Source organism: Gavia stellata, chromosome 12 (genome assembly GCF_030936135.1).
Source record: "Gavia stellata isolate bGavSte3 chromosome 12, bGavSte3.hap2, whole genome shotgun sequence".
NCBI lineage: Eukaryota > Metazoa > Chordata > Aves > Gaviiformes > Gaviidae > Gavia > Gavia stellata.
Window position 1 is genome coordinate 5,617,354 of NC_082605.1, and position 16,859 is coordinate 5,634,212.

Sequence of the window (16,859 nt, forward strand, 5' to 3'; positions counted from 1 at the left end):
TGCGCGGGGCTGCCGAGGGAGGAGGGGGGCCCCACGTCTCGGGGCTCTGGGCCTGTGCTGCAAGCTCACCCGCGCCTCGCTTCTCCCTCAGAGTCAGCAGAGGAGCATCTGGAGGAGACACCCCGGCGCTGCTGGGACAGAGACTCTCCAAACGCTCACTGTTGATGTGTGCCATGTCCGCAAGGATGGAGAGGGCCCCCGCCTCGACGGAGCAGGGTGAGAGCAACGTACCCCTCCCGCAGCCTGGCAGAGGGGTTGTCGGGGCGGTCAGCGTGGGGCCGAGAGCGGTGGCAGGGCGAGGGAGGCAGGAGCTCCCCAACCGCCCCGGGGCAGGGCCCCTCCTTGCCTCAGCAAGCCCGGCCCAGGCTGGGCAGTGGGCGCCTGCTGGGACACCCGGGCCTGCAATGCCCCCTTCCTCTCCAAGGCCTCCGGCCCTGCCCAACAGCCAGCTAGGCAGGGACAGAGCAGGCCCTCGGGGGCAATCCCGCAGGGACGCTGCCCCCGGCCCCGCAGAGGTGCTCATTCCCGCTGCCATTTGCTCTCTCCCCTCCAGCGTGCATGCTGTGTCGCCGAGCAGAGGCTGACCCGGACATCTGTGGGTGCAAACTGGAGAAGGAAGGGCTCTGTGCCCACGTGTTTTGCCTGGTGAGTTTCTCCGGGGCTCCTTCCAGCTTTTCCACAGGCAGTCCCTGCCACACTCGCCTCATCAGCTCCTCCCTCGTCTTTCCTCTTCTGCAGTTTTTCGCCAACGAGCTTTATCAGCAACAGCTCCAGGAATTAGGACTCATGGGATTTCTCCCTGAGGATATTCGACGCACCATCCAGCAGGCAGCGCGGAAGGTGAGGACCCGACAAGAACAGGGAGATTTGTGCCAGGAGAGGGTTGCGGCAGCTTAGCCCAGGCCCCGAGAAAGAAATCCCAGCCCTTCCAACCAGCTCTGGGACAAAAGTCTTGCTCCCAGCAGCTCCACAGAGGCCCCAGCACAGGTGCCTCGGCCACCAGGCACGTCTGCGGGCTGTGTCCCAGCAGCGGCCGCATCCTGCGCCCTGCCCGGAGGAGTGGGGCTGGCGGTGGAGGCCCTGAGGCTGCCACTGATGGGGGCTGCTCTGCCCTTTCCAGGCCTGCTTCGTCTGTGGCGAGAATGGGGCCGCCATCACCTGCCACGAGACAGACTGCGACCGCAGCTTCCATCTCCCCTGTGCCGTGGAGGGTGGATGCGTCACCCAGTTCCTTCCTCAGTACAGGTACCTCCTCTCCCCTCCTCGCCACCACCGGGGAAGGACCCAGCAGTTCTCACCTCGCCCATCCCTTTCCTCTTCCCCCAGGTCCTTCTGCTGGGAGCACCGCCCAGAGCAGGCAGTGGAGGCGGCTCCGGAGGAGAACACCACCTGCCTCATCTGCCTGGACCCTGTGGGGGACAGAAAGTCCTACGGCACTATGGTGTGCCCAGCGTGCAAACACGCCTGGTTCCACAGGGGCTGCATCCAGGTAGGAGCCCTTCCCTTGGCCCCGGGCCACGGCAGGCGCTCAGCAGCACCAGGGCCTCACTCGTGCTCCTTATGTTTCTCCTGCAGGGACAGGCTGCGCGCGCTGGCATTTCTTGCTTCCAGTGCCCGCTCTGTAGAGATAAGGAAGAGTTTGTCCTGGAAATGCTCACCGTGGGGATCCGAATCCCCTTCAGGTTGGTGTCGCCCTGCCTGGCTCACAGGACACGAGGGTGCAAGCGCTGTGCCGTGCCAGGGGCTGCCCCTGCAGTCCTGGCCCTGCGCTGTCCCGTGAGTCTGGGCGTCAGCTTCATGGAGGAGTTGGAAACAGGGCAGGGGGGAAGAGCAGGGATGCCCTGCATCTGCCTGATGCCGGGGCAGCAGGGGCTCATCAAGTTTCCTTTCTTCATCAGGCTGCCATCATGGGAGAACAGCCGTGCATACGCAGCACTATATGAGAGGCACGGCCGCTGCGATGCCAGCGAGTGCCTTTGTCCAGGAGGCAGGGAGCAGGCAGAAGAAGAGGGGTAAGGTGCCAAAGCTGCACCCCGGAGCTCTGCACGGGATCTCTGTCTCGCCAGGGGCTCGAAGCGGAAGGACTAAGAACAAGAGCTCTGCCGGACAGTCCTGAGCTGCGGCCACTCTGTCCTCACAGCCATGAACCCGTTTCCTTCCCCAGGCCCTGGCAACTGCTCCTGTGCTGCTCCTGTGCTGCCGAGGGCACCCACAGACGCTGCGCCTACTCGGGGAACAGCACGGCCAGCTGGGAGTGCAACAGCTGTGCTGGCCTGGGCACCGGTAAGAGGCAAAGCACCCGCGTGCCCCTGGGCTGGGGCCAGGGGCCAGGCAAGGTCTGGTGGTGGGTGCCCAGGGTGGGCTTGGAAGAGCCTCTTTGCTCCCAGAGGGCCTATCCTGCCCTGGGCCTGGGGTCCGTGCCCTTGACCTTCCCGCTTCCCCTTACAGACTCCAGTGCCGCCTTGGAGCTTGCTGGCCCCAGCACTGCCAGCCAGTCAGGATCGGGGCTTTCCCACGGCTCTCCGGCACCCGAGACCAGCAGCCCCAGCACCAGCAGCCAGGCGGCATTGGTGCAATCTCTCGGATCTCCAGCACCAGAGACCAGCAGCCCCAGCAGTGCCAGTCAGGCGCCATCGGGCTCCCTGCCACTTCAGGACAGCCTCCGCTCCAGCCCCCCTGGGCCCGAGTGGGTGCGAGAGCGCTCCCGCTTGCAACGTCGGGCCCAAACACCATACAGCCGGCCCAGCAGACACGGTGGCAGGAGCCGTGCGCCAGCACCGAGTGCTGAGAGCAGCACTCCCAGCCAGGCGGTGCTGGGGCTGTCCCACAGCTCGCTGGTACCGGAGACCAGCAGCCCCAGCACCGGCAGCCACGAAGCATCGGGGTCTTCCTGTGGCTCCCCAGCACCGGAGGCCAGCAGCCCCAGCACTGGGAGCCATGCAGCATCAGGGCCGTCCCATGGCTCCCCAGTGCTTGAGGGCAGCAGCCGTTCCAGCCCACCTGGGCCCAAGCGGGTGCGAGACCGCTCCCGCTTGCGACGTCGGGCCCAAACTCCCTACAGCCGGCCCAGAAGACGCCGTGAGAGCAGACATGCCCCGGCACCAAGCGCTGAGAGCAGGACCCCTCACCAGGCTGCACTGGGGCCGTCCCACGGCTCCCCGGCACCCGACATCAGCAGCCCCAGCACCGCCAGCCAGCTGCCATCGGGGTCCTCCTCTGCCTTCCCAGCGCTCGAGAGCGGCAGCTGCTCCAGCCTCCCTGGGCCCGTGCGGACACGAGACCACTCCCGCTTGCGGCGTCGGGCCCAAAATCCATACAGCCGGCCCGGATGCCGCCACGAGACCAGCCGTGCGCCGTCCCCGAGTGCTGGCCCTCCTCCCCCTCCACCGGCACAATAAAGTTGGCCGTTAACCTCTGCACTGGGAGATTCCACGCTCATTTGTCGGCTTCCTCCTCCTCTCCCTTTCCCGAGGGGCAGCGTTAGGGGCAGGGCCCGGAGGGTTGTCCTCTCCCCGGGGCTTGGCAGCACCTTCCCTAGACCTCCCTCCTTGCGGGCTGGCCTTGGCCAGCTGCCCAGCGCCATGGCCGCGTGCTTCGGGCCTCGCTGGCCCCGCAGCCTGCTCAGTTTCCCCGCGGGAAGTTCACACCCACCCCCGGGACCGGGGCTGGCCGCCTGGCTCCCGGCAATGTGGGCCGCGCCCGCCCACCCGGCATGGCCCTCGCGGCTCACCCCCCCAAAATCACACGCCCCGGCCCCAGCGACTTTTGACACGCTTCAACTCCGTTGCGTTCTGGACAAGGCTACACCCCATTTCCTAGCCTCCTTGCCTAGGTTAGTGAGAATTGTGGCAAAGTGGCAAAGCTGCTTTTCTTTAAAAGTTCCCTTCAGTGTCACGTCTGTATTGGCGACATGAAGATCTCTGCAGGTTGTGTTTCTACAGGAGCCAAAGGGCATCACCCGTTCCCCAGGGCCGCGTCCTGTTCCCCAACAGGATTGCTGCTGGACCAGCTGAAGGCTTCCTTCTGGCAGTATAAGCCAAGAAAACCTTTTTTCACAGACATTGCAAACACCTGGTGAGGAATTTCCTCCACAGAGTTCAGGAGGGTCAGAGCGGTACCTGCTACTGAGGCCTTGAGTCCCCTCGTACGCCCTTGAGAGCAAGAACATCCCATGCGCTCTACAGAAGGGTAATGGGGGGCCTGGGAAATGTCAGTCATCCGAAAGGATTTCCCTCCTGTTGGAGACCAGCAAGTACCTTTCCAGTGCAGGAAGGAGAAAAGATTCGCTTGCAGAGTGACTGCTGAAGGGCTCTGTGGCGTTGGCGGAGAGCTAGAAGGCTGAAGCATAGAATCCCGGTGAGCAAAGCGCGAAGGAAATCCCGTGGGGTGGCCGTGCAAATTTGAACAACCCTCTGCTCGTCAGGCAAACTACAGGTGGTCTTAAGGTGTGTGCCTTCCTGACAGGCCTTAATGCAGCATGAAAGGGGATTCGTTACATGAGGCAGCAGCTGTCCTCTCTGAGGAAGGCAGGGGAACCTGGGAGACCTGATGGGCTTTTCTGCCAGCAAAGAGGCAATGAGGAAGGAAAGGAGGTCTCGAGGGTCCCAAAGAGAACTCGGTGGCAGCACTTTGTCCTTCTGTTCTTGACTGCTGTGATTGGGAAGACGTGAGGTCTAGACACGGCCAGAACAGGCAGGGCTCTTCAGGGGGAGTGCGACGTGAGCTCCCAGGCACTCCCGAGCACCGGAGCTCGAATGGAGCTGGCCCAAGAGCTGTGGTCACGCACGGCCTCGCTCTGAACGGAGGTGCTTGTTGCCTGGCACCGGCCACCTCTGTGGGCACCTCGCTAACGGAGCTCTGGAACGCCCTGGCGTCGAAAGGAAGGCCGAGCGAAACCTCAGAAAGCCTGCTGAGAAGGAAACCCTGAGCAGCAGAGTTTGGCTTGCAAGGTGGCTGGTAGAAGAGGATGGCTGAGGACACTCTGAAAGCAGGAGCTGAAGGAGGCAGCCTGGGCAGCCTCTAGGCACTCTCAGCAGTGTCGGCCAGCTAGTATTGTGGAAGGGCTTCTGGGGCTTTCAGGTTTCTCTCAGTCCTGAATTGCGTTTCAGACCTGGATTCTCCAATGCTGGATTTCGCATTCCTCTTTTCCTACTCCGGTGGCGCCTGAGACACTGTCTGGTTTTTGTCCTGGTGTCGCAGGTGAATTATTCAGAGCAGTCCTCGTTGTGGGGTTAACTAGAAGGCTTTTATTAATGATCAAGCGGTGATCAAATGGTAAGTAATCGATGATGGAATGACAATCAAATGGTAATCAAATGGCGATTAAGCAATAATTGAATGGCAATTAGAATCATAGGGTCATTCAGGTTGGAAAAGACCCTTAAAAGCATCGAGTCCAACCGTTAACCTAACCCTGCCAAGTCCACCACCAAACCATGTCCCTAAGCGCCCCGTCTGCATGTCTTTTAAATACCTCCAGGGAAGGTGACTCAACCACTTCCCTGGGCAGCCTGTTGCTGAAACGCTTGCAAACCCTCGGCCCAGCGATCCAGCCTGTCCAGATCCCTCTGTAGAGCCATTCTACCCTCAAACAGATCAACGCTCCCACCCACCGCCTCCACAGCTGCCCCACAGCCGCTTGCAGTTTCCTACCCCACCCAGGAAAGGCGCACAGTGCTTCTGAAAGGCAGTTTATTGCCATGGAAAAAGGCCATTTCCGCCGTGACTCCCCAGCTTGCGGACCCGCTGCTTTTTGTTCTGGAGGCAGCACATCACCAAAGCGCTGAGGAGCTCAGGGGAAAGACGTTGGGCCACCTGCGACACTTAGGTGCCGTCCCGAGGCCCTGTGCTGTGCCCCGGCCACCCACCGCGTCTGAGCGGATGGGACGTGTGAGCGTGGGCACGGCTCAACGGTGGCTTCTGGCCCCTCTGCCGGGGAGCCCAGAACCAGAGGCAGTACTGCAGGAGCAGCCGCCCCGGTTACGCGGGTGCCGAGGGCTCGGGCCCCCGCCTGGGCACTTCACAGCCACCCCTGTGAGGCGGCGGCCGTCTCGGAGCGGGTGGCAGGTGGCCGAGCCCGTCCCTGCCCGTATTTGGGGCGCAGGCAGGCCAGCGGTGCTGATGTCACAGCGGGCACTGTGACCCGCGGGGCCAAGCCCACAAAAAGGAGCGCTGGGCTCAGGCCGTGCGCCAGTGCGACCTGGTGAGGTGAGGGGAGGGACGGGGCTTGCGCGGGGCTGCCGAGGGAGGAGGGGGGCCCCACGTCTCGGGGCTCTGGGCCTGTGCTGCAAGCTCACCCGCGCCTCGCTTCTCCCTCAGAGTCAGCAGAGGAGCATCTGGAGGAGACACCCCGGCGCTGCTGGGACAGAGACTCTCCAAACGCTCACTGTTGATGTGTGCCATGTCCGCAAGGATGGAGAGGGCCCCCGCCTCGACGGAGCAGGGTGAGAGCAACGTACCCCTCCCGCAGCCTGGCAGAGGGGTTGTCGGGGCGGTCAGCGTGGGGCCGAGAGCGGTGGCAGGGCGAGGGAGGCAGGAGCTCCCCAAGCGCCCCGGGGCAGGGCCCCTCCTTGCCTCAGCAAGCCCGGCCCAGGCTGGGCAGTGGGCGCCTGCTGGGACACCCGGGCCTGCAATGCCCCCTTCCTCTCCAAGGCCTCCGGACCTGCCCATCAGCCAGCTAGGCAGGGACAGAGCAGGCCCTCGGGGGCAATCCCGCAGGGACGCTGCCCCCGGCCCCGCAGAGGTGCTCATTCCCGCTGCCATTTGCTCTCTCCCCTCCAGCGTGCATGCTGTGTCGCCGGGCAGAGGCTGACCCGGACATCTGTGGGTGCAAACTGGAGAAGGAAGGGCTCTGTGCCCACGTGTTTTGCCTGGTGAGTTTCTCCGGGGCTCCTTCCAGCTTTTCCACAGGCAGTCCCTGCCACACTCGCCTCATCAGCTCCTCCCTCGTCTTTCCTCTTCTGCAGTTTTTCGCCAACAAGCTTTATCAGCAACAGCTCCAGGAATTAGGACTCATGGTATTTTTCCCTGAGGATATTCGACGCACCATCCAGCGGGCAGCGCGGAAGGTGAGGACCCGACAAGAACAGGGAGATTTGTGCCAGGAGAGGGTTGCGGCAGCTTAGCCCAGGCCCCGAGAAAGAAATCCCAGCCCTTCCGACCAGCTCTGGGACAAAAGTCTTGCTCCCAGCAGCTCCACAGAGGCCGCAGCACAGGTGCCTCGGCCACCAGGCACGTCTGCGGGCTGTGTCCCAGCAGCGGCCGCATCCTGCGCCCTGCCCGGAGGTGTGGGGCTGGCGGTGGAGGCCCTGAGGCTGCCGCTGATGGGGGCTGCTGTACCCTTTCCAGGCCTGCTTCGTCTGTGGCGAGAAAGGGGCCGCCATCACCTGCCACGAGACGGGCTGCAAGCGCAGCTTCCATCTCCCCTGTGCCGTGGAGGGTGGATGCGTCACCCAGTTCTTTCCTCAGTACAGGTACCTCCTCTCCCCTCCTCGCCACCACCGGGGAAGGACCCAGCAGTTCTCACCTCGCCCATCCCTTTCCTCTTCCCCCAGGTCCTTCTGCTGGGAGCACCGCCCAGAGCAGGCAGTGGAGGCGGCTCCGGACGAGAACACCACCTGCCTCATCTGCCTGGACCCTGTGGGGGACAGAAAGTCCTACGGCACCATGGTGTGCCCAGCGTGCAAACACGCCTGGTTCCACAGGGGCTGCATCCAGGTAGGAGCCCTTCCCTTGGCCCCGGGCCACGGCAGGCGCTCAGCAGCACCAGGGCCTCACTCGTGCTCCTTATGTTTCTCCTGCAGGGACAGGCTGCGCGCGCTGGCATTTCTTGCTTCCAGTGCCCGCTCTGTAGAGATAAGGAAGAGTTTGTCCTGGAAATGCTCACCATGGGGATCCGAATCCCCTTCAGGTTGGTGTCGTCCTGCCTGGCTCACAGGACACGAGGGTGCAAGCGCTGTGCCGTGCCAGGGGCTGCCCCTGCAGTCCTGGCCCTGCGCTGTCCCGTGAGTCTGGGTGTCAGCTTCATGGAGGAGTTGGAAACAGGGCAGGGGGGAAGAGCAGGGACGCCCTGCATCTGCCTGATGCCGGGGCAGCAGGGGCTCATCAAGTTTCCTTTCTCCATCAGGCTGCCATCATGGGAGAACAGCCATGGATATGCAGCACTATATGAGAGGCACGGCCGCTGCGATGCCAGCGAGTGCCTTTGTCCAGGAGGCAGGGAGCAGGCAGAAGAAGAGGGGTAAGGTGCCAAAGCTGCACCCCGGAGCTCTGCACGGGATCTCTGTCTCGCCAGGGGCTCGAAGCGGAAGGACTAAGAACAAGAGCTCTGCCGGACAGTCCTGAGCTGCGGCCACTCTGTCCTCACAGCCATGAACCCGTTTCCTTCCCCAGGCCCTGGCAACTGCTCCTGTGCTGCTCCTGTGCTGCCGAGGGCACCCACAGACGCTGCGCCTACTCGGGGAACAGCACGGCCAGCTGGGAGTGCAACAGCTGTGCTGGCCTGGGCACCGGTAAGAGGCAAAGCACCCGCGTGCCCCTGGGCTGGGGCCAGGGGCCAGGCAAGGCCTGGCGGCGGGTGCCCAGGGTGGGCTTGGAAGAGCCTCTCTGCTCCCAGAGGGCCTATCCTGCCCTGGGCCTGGGGTCCGTGCCCTTGACCTTCCCGCTTCCCCTTACAGACTCCAGTGCCGCCTTGGAGCTTGCTGGCCCCAGCACTGCCAGCCAGTCAGGATCGGGGCTTTCCCACGGCTCTCCGGCACCCGAGACCAGCAGCCCCAGCACCAGCAGCCAGGCGGCATTGGTGCAATCTCTCAGATCTCCAGCACCAGAGACCAGCAGCCCCAGCAGTGCCAGTCAGGCGCCATCGGGCTCCCTGCCACTTCAGGACAGCCTCCGCTCCAGCCCCCCTGGGCCCGAGCGGGTGCGAGAGCGCTCCCGCTTGCAACGTCGGGCCCAAACACCATACAGCCGGCCCAGCAGACACGGTGGCAGGAGCCGTGCGCCAGCACCGAGTGCTGAGAGCAGCACTCCCAGCCAGGCGGTGCTGGGGCTGTCCCACAGCTCGCTGGTACCGGAGACCAGCAGCCCCAGCACCGGCAGCCACGAAGCATCGGGGTCTTCCTGTGGCTCCCCAGCACCGGAGGCCAGCAGCCCCAGCACTGGGAGCCATGCAGCATCAGGGCCGTCCCATGGCTCCCCAGTGCTTGAGGGCAGCAGCCGTTCCAGCCCACCTGGGCCCAAGCGGGTGCGAGACCGCTCCCGCTTGCGACGTCGGGCCCAAACTCCCTACAGCCGGCCCAGAAGACGCCCTGAGAGCAGACGCGCCCCAGCACCAAGCGCTGAGAGCAGGAGCCCCCGCCAGGCTGCGCTGGGGACGTCCCACGGCTCCCCGGCACCCGACATCAGCAGCCCCAGCACCGCCAGCCAGCTGCCATCGGGGTCCTCCTCTGCCTTCCCAGCGCTCGACAGCGGCAGCTGCTCCAGCCTCCCTGGGCCCGTGCGGACACGAGACCACTCCCGCTTGCGGCGTCGGGCCCAAAATCCATACAGCCGGCCCGGACGCCGCCACGAGACCAGCCGTGCGCCGTCCCCGAGTGCTGGCCCTCCTCCCCCTCCACCGGCACAATAAAGTTGGCCGTTAACCTCTGCACTGGGAGATTCCACGCTCATTTGTCGGCTTCCTCCTCCTCTCCCTTTCCCGAGGGGCAGCGTTAGGGGCAGGGCCCGGAGGGTTGTCCTCTCCCCGGGGCTTGGCAGCACCTTCCCTAGACCTCCCTCCTTGCGGGCTGGCCTTGGCCAGCTGCCCAGCGCCATGGCCGCGTGCTTCGGGCCTCGCTGGCCCCGCAGCCTGCTCAGTTTCCCCGCGGGAAGTTCACACCCACCCCCGGGACCGGGGCTGGCCGCCTGGCTCCCGGCAATGTGGGCCGCGCCCGCCCACCCGGCATGGCCCTCGCGGCTCACCCCCCCAAAATCACACGCCCCGGCCCCAGCGACTTTTGACGCGCTTCAACTCCGTTGCGTTCTGGACAAGGCTACACCCCATTTCCTAGCCTCCTTGCCTAGGTTAGTGAGAATTGTGGCAAAGTGGCAAAGCTGCTTTTCTTTAAAAGTTCCCTTCAGCGTCACGTCTGTATTGGCGACATGAAGATCTCTGCAGGTTGTGTTTCTACAGGAGCCAAAGGGCATCGCCCGTTCCCCAGGGCCGGGTCCTGTTCCCCAACAGGATTGCTGCTGGACCAGCTGAAGGCTTCCTTCTGGCAGTGTAAGCCAAGAAAACCTTTTTGCACAGACATTGCAAACACCTGGTGAGGAATTTCCTCCACAGAGTTCAGGAGGGTCAGAGCGGTACCTGCTACTGAGGCCTTGAGTCCCCTCGTACGCCCTTGAGAGCAAGAACATCCCATGCGCTCTACAGAAGGGTAATGGGGGGCCTGGGAAATGTCAGTCATCCGAAAGGATTTCCCTCCTGTTGGAGACCAGCAAGTACCTTTCCAGTGCAGGAAGGAGAAAAGATTCGCTTGCAGAGTGACTGCTGAAGGGCTCTGTGGAGTTGGCAGAGAGCTAGAAGGCTGAAGCATAGAATCCCGGTGAGCAAAGCGCGAAGGAAATCCCGTGGGGTGGCCGTGCAGATTTGAACAACCCTCTGCTCGTCAGGCAAACTACAGGTGGTCTTAAGGTGTGTGCCTTCCTGACAGGCCTTAATGCAGCATGAAAGGGGATTCGTTACATGAGGCAGCAGCTGTCCTCTCTGAGGAAGGCAGGGGAACCTGGGAGACCTGATGGGCTTTTCTGCCAGCAAAGAGGCAATGAGGAAGGAAAGGAGGTCTCGAGGGTCCCAAAGAGAACTCGGTGGCAGCACTTTGTCCTTCTGTTCTTGACTGCTGTGATTGGGAAGACGTGAGGTCTAGACACGGCCAGAACAGGCAGGGCTCTTCAGGGGGAGTGCGACGTGAGCTCCCAGGCACTCCCGAGCACCGGAGCTCGAATGGAGCTGGCCCAAGAGCTGTGGTCACGCACGGCCTCGCTCTGAACGGAGGTGCTTGTTGCCTGGCACCGGCCACCTCTGTGGGCACCTCGCTAACGGAGCTCTGGAACGCCCTGGCGTCGAAAGGAAGGCCGAGCGAAACCTCAGAAAGCCTGCTGAGAAGGAAACCCTGAGCAGCAGAGTTTGGCTTGCAAGGTGGCTGGTAGAAGAGGATGGCTGAGGACACTCTGAAAGCAGGAGCTGAAGGAGGCAGCCTGGGCAGCCTCTAGGCACTCTCAGCAGTGTCGGCCAGCTAGTATTGTGGAAGGGCTTCTGGGGCTTTCAGGTTTCTCTCAGTCCTGAATTGTGTTTCAGACCTGGATTCTCCAATGCTGGATTTCGCATTCCTCTTTTCCTACTCCAGTGGCACCTGAGACACTGGTTTTTGTCCTGGTGTCGCAGGTGAATTATTCAGAGCAGTCCTCGTTGTGGGGTTAACTAGAAGGCTTTTATTAATGATCAAGCGGTGATCAAATGGTAAGTAATCGATGATGGAATGACAATCAAATGGTAATCAAATGGCGATTAAGCAATAATTGAATGGCAATTAGAATCATAGGGTCATTCAGGTTGGAAAAGACCCTTAAGATCATCGAGTCCAACCGTTAACCTAACCCTGCCAAGTCCACCACCAAACCATGTCCCTAAGCGCCCCGTCTGCATGTCTTTTAAATACCTCCAGGGAAGGTGACTCAACCACTTCCCTGGGCAGCCTGTTGCTGAAATGCTTGCAAACCCTCGGCCCAGCGATCCAGCCTGTCCAGATCCCTCTGTAGAGCCATTCTACCCACAAACAGATCAACGCTCCCACCCACCACCTCCAAAGCTGCCCCACAGCCGCTTGCAGTTTCCTACCCCACCCAGGAAAGGCGCACACTGACTCTGAAAGGCAGTTTATTGCCATGGAAAAAGGCCATTTCCGCCGTGACTCCCCAGCTTGCGGACCCGCTGCTTTTTGTTCTGGAGGCAGCACATCACCAAAGCGCTGAGGAGCTCAGGGGAAAGACGTTGGGCCACCTGCGACACTTAGGTGCCGTCCCGAGGCCCTGTGCTGTGCCCCGGCCACCCACCGCGTCTGAGCGGATGGGACGTGTGAGCGTGGGCACGGCTCAACGGTGGCTTCTGGCCCCTCTGCCGGGGAGCCCAGAACCAGAGGCAGTACTGCAGGAGCAGCCGCCCCGGTTACGCGGGTGCCGAGGGCTCGGGCCCCCGCCTGGGCACTTCACAGCCACCCCTGTGAGGCGGCGGCCGTCTCGGAGCGGGTGGCAGGTGGCCGAGCCCGTCCCTGCCCGTATTTGGGGCGCAGGCAGGCCAGCGGTGCTGATGTCACAGCGGGCACTGTGACCCGCGGGGCCAAGCCCACAAAAAGGAGCGCTGGGCTCAGGCCGTGCGCCAGTGCGACCTGGTGAGGTGAGGGGAGGGACGGGGCTTGCGCGGGGCTGCCGAGGGAGGAGGGGGGCCCCACGTCTCGGGGCTCTGGGCCTGTGCTGCAAGCTCACCCGCGCCTCGCTTCTCCCTCAGAGTCAGCAGAGGAGCATCTGGAGGAGACACCCCGGCGCTGCTGGGACAGAGACTCTCCAAACGCTCACTGTTGATGTGTGCCATGTCCGCAAGGATGGAGAGGGCCCCCGCCTCGACGGAGCAGGGTGAGAGCAACGTACCCCTCCCGCAGCCTGGCAGAGGGGTTGTCGGGGCGGTCAGCGTGGGGCCGAGAGCGGTGGCAGGGCGAGGGAGGCAGGAGCTCCCCAAGCGCCCCGGGGCAGGGCCCCTCCTTGCCTCAGCAAGCCCGGCCCAGGCTGGGCAGTGGGCGCCTGCTGGGACACCCGGGCCTGCAATGCCCCCTTCCTCTCCAAGGCCTCCGGACCTGCCCATCAGCCAGCTAGGCAGGGACAGAGCAGGCCCTCGGGGGCAATCCCGCAGGGACGCTGCCCCCGGCCCCGCAGAGGTGCTCATTCCCGCTGCCATTTGCTCTCTCCCCTCCAGCGTGCATGCTGTGTCGCCGGGCAGAGGCTGACCCGGACATCTGTGGGTGCAAACTGGAGAAGGAAGGGCTCTGTGCCCACGTGTTTTGCCTGGTGAGTTTCTCCGGGGCTCCTTCCAGCTTTTCCACAGGCAGTCCCTGCCACACTCGCCTCATCAGCTCCTCCCTCGTCTTTCCTCTTCTGCAGTTTTTCGCCAACAAGCTTTATCAGCAACAGCTCCAGGAATTAGGACTCATGGTATTTTTCCCTGAGGATATTCGACGCACCATCCAGCGGGCAGCGCGGAAGGTGAGGACCCGACAAGAACAGGGAGATTTGTGCCAGGAGAGGGTTGCGGCAGCTTAGCCCAGGCCCCGAGAAAGAAATCCCAGCCCTTCCGACCAGCTCTGGGACAAAAGTCTTGCTCCCAGCAGCTCCACAGAGGCCGCAGCACAGGTGCCTCGGCCACCAGGCACGTCTGCGGGCTGTGTCCCAGCAGCGGCCGCATCCTGCGCCCTGCCCGGAGGTGTGGGGCTGGCGGTGGAGGCCCTGAGGCTGCCGCTGATGGGGGCTGCTGTACCCTTTCCAGGCCTGCTTCGTCTGTGGCGAGAAAGGGGCCGCCATCACCTGCCACGAGACGGGCTGCAAGCGCAGCTTCCATCTCCCCTGTGCCGTGGAGGGTGGATGCGTCACCCAGTTCTTTCCTCAGTACAGGTACCTCCTCTCCCCTCCTCGCCACCACCGGGGAAGGACCCAGCAGTTCTCACCTCGCCCATCCCTTTCCTCTTCCCCCAGGTCCTTCTGCTGGGAGCACCGCCCAGAGCAGGCAGTGGAGGCGGCTCCGGACGAGAACACCACCTGCCTCATCTGCCTGGACCCTGTGGGGGACAGAAAGTCCTACGGCACCATGGTGTGCCCAGCGTGCAAACACGCCTGGTTCCACAGGGGCTGCATCCAGGTAGGAGCCCTTCCCTTGGCCCCGGGCCACGGCAGGCGCTCAGCAGCACCAGGGCCTCACTCGTGCTCCTTATGTTTCTCCTGCAGGGACAGGCTGCGCGCGCTGGCATTTCTTGCTTCCAGTGCCCACTCTGTAGAGATAAGGAAGAGTTTGTCCTGGAAATGCTCACCATGGGGATCCGAATCCCCTTCAGGTTGGTGTCGTCCTGCCTGGCTCACAGGACACGAGGGTGCAAGCGCTGTGCCGTGCCAGGGGCTGCCCCTGCAGTCCTGGCCCTGCGCTGTCCCGTGAGTCTGGGTGTCAGCTTCATGGAGGAGTTGGAAACAGGGCAGGGGGGAAGAGCAGGGACGCCCTGCATCTGCCTGATGCCGGGGCAGCAGGGGCTCATCAAGTTTCCTTTCTCCATCAGGCTGCCATCATGGGAGAACAGCCATGGATATGCAGCACTATATGAGAGGCACGGCCGCTGCGATGCCAGCGAGTGCCTTTGTCCAGGAGGCAGGGAGCAGGCAGAAGAAGAGGGGTAAGGTGCCAAAGCTGCACCCCGGAGCTCTGCACGGGATCTCTGTCTCGCCAGGGGCTCGAAGCGGAAGGACTAAGAACAAGAGCTCTGCCGGACAGTCCTGAGCTGCGGCCACTCTGTCCTCACAGCCATGAACCCGTTTCCTTCCCCAGGCCCTGGCAACTGCTCCTGTGCTGCTCCTGTGCTGCCGAGGGCACCCACAGACGCTGCGCCTACTCGGGGAACAGCACGGCCAGCTGGGAGTGCAACAGCTGTGCTGGCCTGGGCACCGGTAAGAGGCAAAGCACCCGCGTGCCCCTGGGCTGGGGCCAGGGGCCAGGCAAGGCCTGGCGGCGGGTGCCCAGGGTGGGCTTGGAAGAGCCTCTCTGCTCCCAGAGGGCCTATCCTGCCCTGGGCCTGGGGTCCGTGCCCTTGACCTTCCCGCTTCCCCTTACAGACTCCAGTGCCGCCTTGGAGCTTGCTGGCCCCAGCACTGCCAGCCAGTCAGGATCGGGGCTTTCCCACGGCTCTCCGGCACCCGAGACCAGCAGCCCCAGCACCAGCAGCCAGGCGGCATTGGTGCAATCTCTCGGATCTCCAGCACCAGAGACCAGCAGCCCCAGCAGTGCCAGTCAGGCGCCATCGGGCTCCCTGCCACTTCAGGACAGCCTCCGCTCCAGCCCCCCTGGGCCCGAGCGGGTGCGAGAGCGCTCCCGCTTGCAACGTCGGGCCCAAACACCATACAGCCGGCCCAGCAGACACGGTGGCAGGAGCCGTGCGCCAGCACCGAGTGCTGAGAGCAGCACTCCCAGCCAGGCGGTGCTGGGGCTGTCCCACAGCTCGCTGGTACCGGAGACCAGCAGCCCCAGCACCGGCAGCCACGAAGCATCGGGGTCTTCCTGTGGCTCCCCAGCACCGGAGGCCAGCAGCCCCAGCACTGGGAGCCATGCAGCATCAGGGCCGTCCCATGGCTCCCCAGTGCTTGAGGGCAGCAGCCGTTCCAGCCCACCTGGGCCCAAGCGGGTGCGAGACCGCTCCCGCTTGCGACGTCGGGCCCAAACTCCCTACAGCCGGCCCAGAAGACGCCCTGAGAGCAGACGCGCCCCAGCACCAAGCGCTGAGAGCAGGAGCCCCCGCCAGGCTGCGCTGGGGACGTCCCACGGCTCCCCGGCACCCGACATCAGCAGCCCCAGCACCGCCAGCCAGCTGCCATCGGGGTCCTCCTCTGCCTTCCCAGCGCTCGAGAGCGGCAGCTGCTCCAGCCTCCCTGGGCCCGTGCGGACACGAGACCACTCCCGCTTGCGGCGTCGGGCCCAAAATCCATACAGCCGGCCCGGACGCCGCCACGAGACCAGCCGTGCGCCGTCCCCGAGTGCTGGCCCTCCTCCCCCTCCACCGGCACAATAAAGTTGGCCGTTAACCTCTGCACTGGGAGATTCCACGCTCATTTGTCGGCTTCCTCCTCCTCTCCCTTTCCCGAGGGGCAGCGTTAGGGGCAGGGCCCGGAGGGTTGTCCTCTCCCCGGGGCTTGGCAGCACCTTCCCTAGACCTCCCTCCTTGCGGGCTGGCCTTGGCCAGCTGCCCAGCGCCATGGCCGCGTGCTTCGGGCCTCGCTGGCCCCGCAGCCTGCTCAGTTTCCCCGCGGGAAGTTCACACCCACCCCCGGGACCGGGGCTGGCCGCCTGGCTCCCGGCAATGTGGGCCGCGCCCGCCCACCCGGCATGGCCCTCGCGGCTCACCCCCCCAAAATCACACGCCCCGGCCCCAGCGACTTTTGACACGCTTCAACTCCGTTGCGTTCTGGACAAGGCTACACCCCATTTCCTAGCCTCCTTGCCTAGGTTAGTGAGAATTGTGGCAAAGTGGCAAAGCTGCTTTTCTTTAAAAGTTCCCTTCAGCGTCACGTCTGTATTGGCGACATGAAGATCTCTGCAGGTTGTGTTTCTACAGGAGCCAAAGGGCATCGCCCGTTCCCCAGGGCCGGGTCCTGTTCCCCAACAGGATTGCTGCTGGACCAGCTGAAGGCTTCCTTCTTGCAGTGTAAGCCAAGAAAACCTTTTTGCACAGACATTGCAAACACCTGGTGAGGAATTTCCTCCACAGAGTTCAGGAGGGTCAGAGCGGTACCTGCTACTGAGGCCTTGAGTCCCCTCGTACGCCCTTGAGAGCAAGAACATCCCATGCGCTCTACAGAAGGGTAATGGGGGGCCTGGGAAATGTCAGTCATCCGAAAGGATTTCCCTCCTGTTGGAGACCAGCAAGTACCTTTCCAGTGCAGGAAGGAGAAAAGATTCGCTTGCAGAGTGACTGCTGAAGGGCTCTGTGGAGTTGGCAGAGAGCTAGAAGGCTGAAGCATAGAATCCCGGTGAGCAAAGCGCGAAGGAAATCCCGTGGGGTGGCCGTGCAGATTTGAACAAC

General features: G+C 63.4%; 3 protein-coding genes across 3 annotated transcripts; all 3 read left to right on the top strand.

Annotated features, from left to right (window-relative positions):
• The first annotated feature begins 185 nt into the window (after nt 1-185).
• On the top strand, nt 186-3,398 carry LOC132317926 (PHD finger protein 7-like). Its single transcript, XM_059823448.1, has 10 exons — nt 186-216; nt 554-645; nt 739-840; nt 1,121-1,245; nt 1,327-1,489; nt 1,576-1,682; nt 1,899-2,012; nt 2,165-2,283; nt 2,449-2,506; nt 2,936-3,398. Exons 1-10 carry the CDS (start codon nt 186-188, stop codon nt 3,396-3,398), a joined length of 1,374 nt encoding a protein of 457 aa, XP_059679431.1.
• Nucleotides 3,399-6,412: 3,014 nt separating this feature from the next.
• Nucleotides 6,413-9,625, top strand: LOC132317927 (PHD finger protein 7-like). Its single transcript, XM_059823449.1, has 10 exons — nt 6,413-6,443; nt 6,781-6,872; nt 6,966-7,067; nt 7,348-7,472; nt 7,554-7,716; nt 7,803-7,909; nt 8,126-8,239; nt 8,392-8,510; nt 8,676-8,733; nt 9,163-9,625. The coding sequence occupies exons 1-10, from the start codon at nt 6,413-6,415 to the stop codon at nt 9,623-9,625; spliced, it is 1,374 nt and encodes a 457-aa protein (XP_059679432.1).
• A 3,010-nt stretch (nt 9,626-12,635) lies between these two features.
• On the top strand, nt 12,636-15,848 carry LOC132317928 (PHD finger protein 7-like). Its single transcript, XM_059823450.1, has 10 exons — nt 12,636-12,666; nt 13,004-13,095; nt 13,189-13,290; nt 13,571-13,695; nt 13,777-13,939; nt 14,026-14,132; nt 14,349-14,462; nt 14,615-14,733; nt 14,899-14,956; nt 15,386-15,848. Exons 1-10 carry the CDS (start codon nt 12,636-12,638, stop codon nt 15,846-15,848), a joined length of 1,374 nt encoding a protein of 457 aa, XP_059679433.1.
• Nucleotides 15,849-16,859: the final 1,011 nt, after the last annotated feature.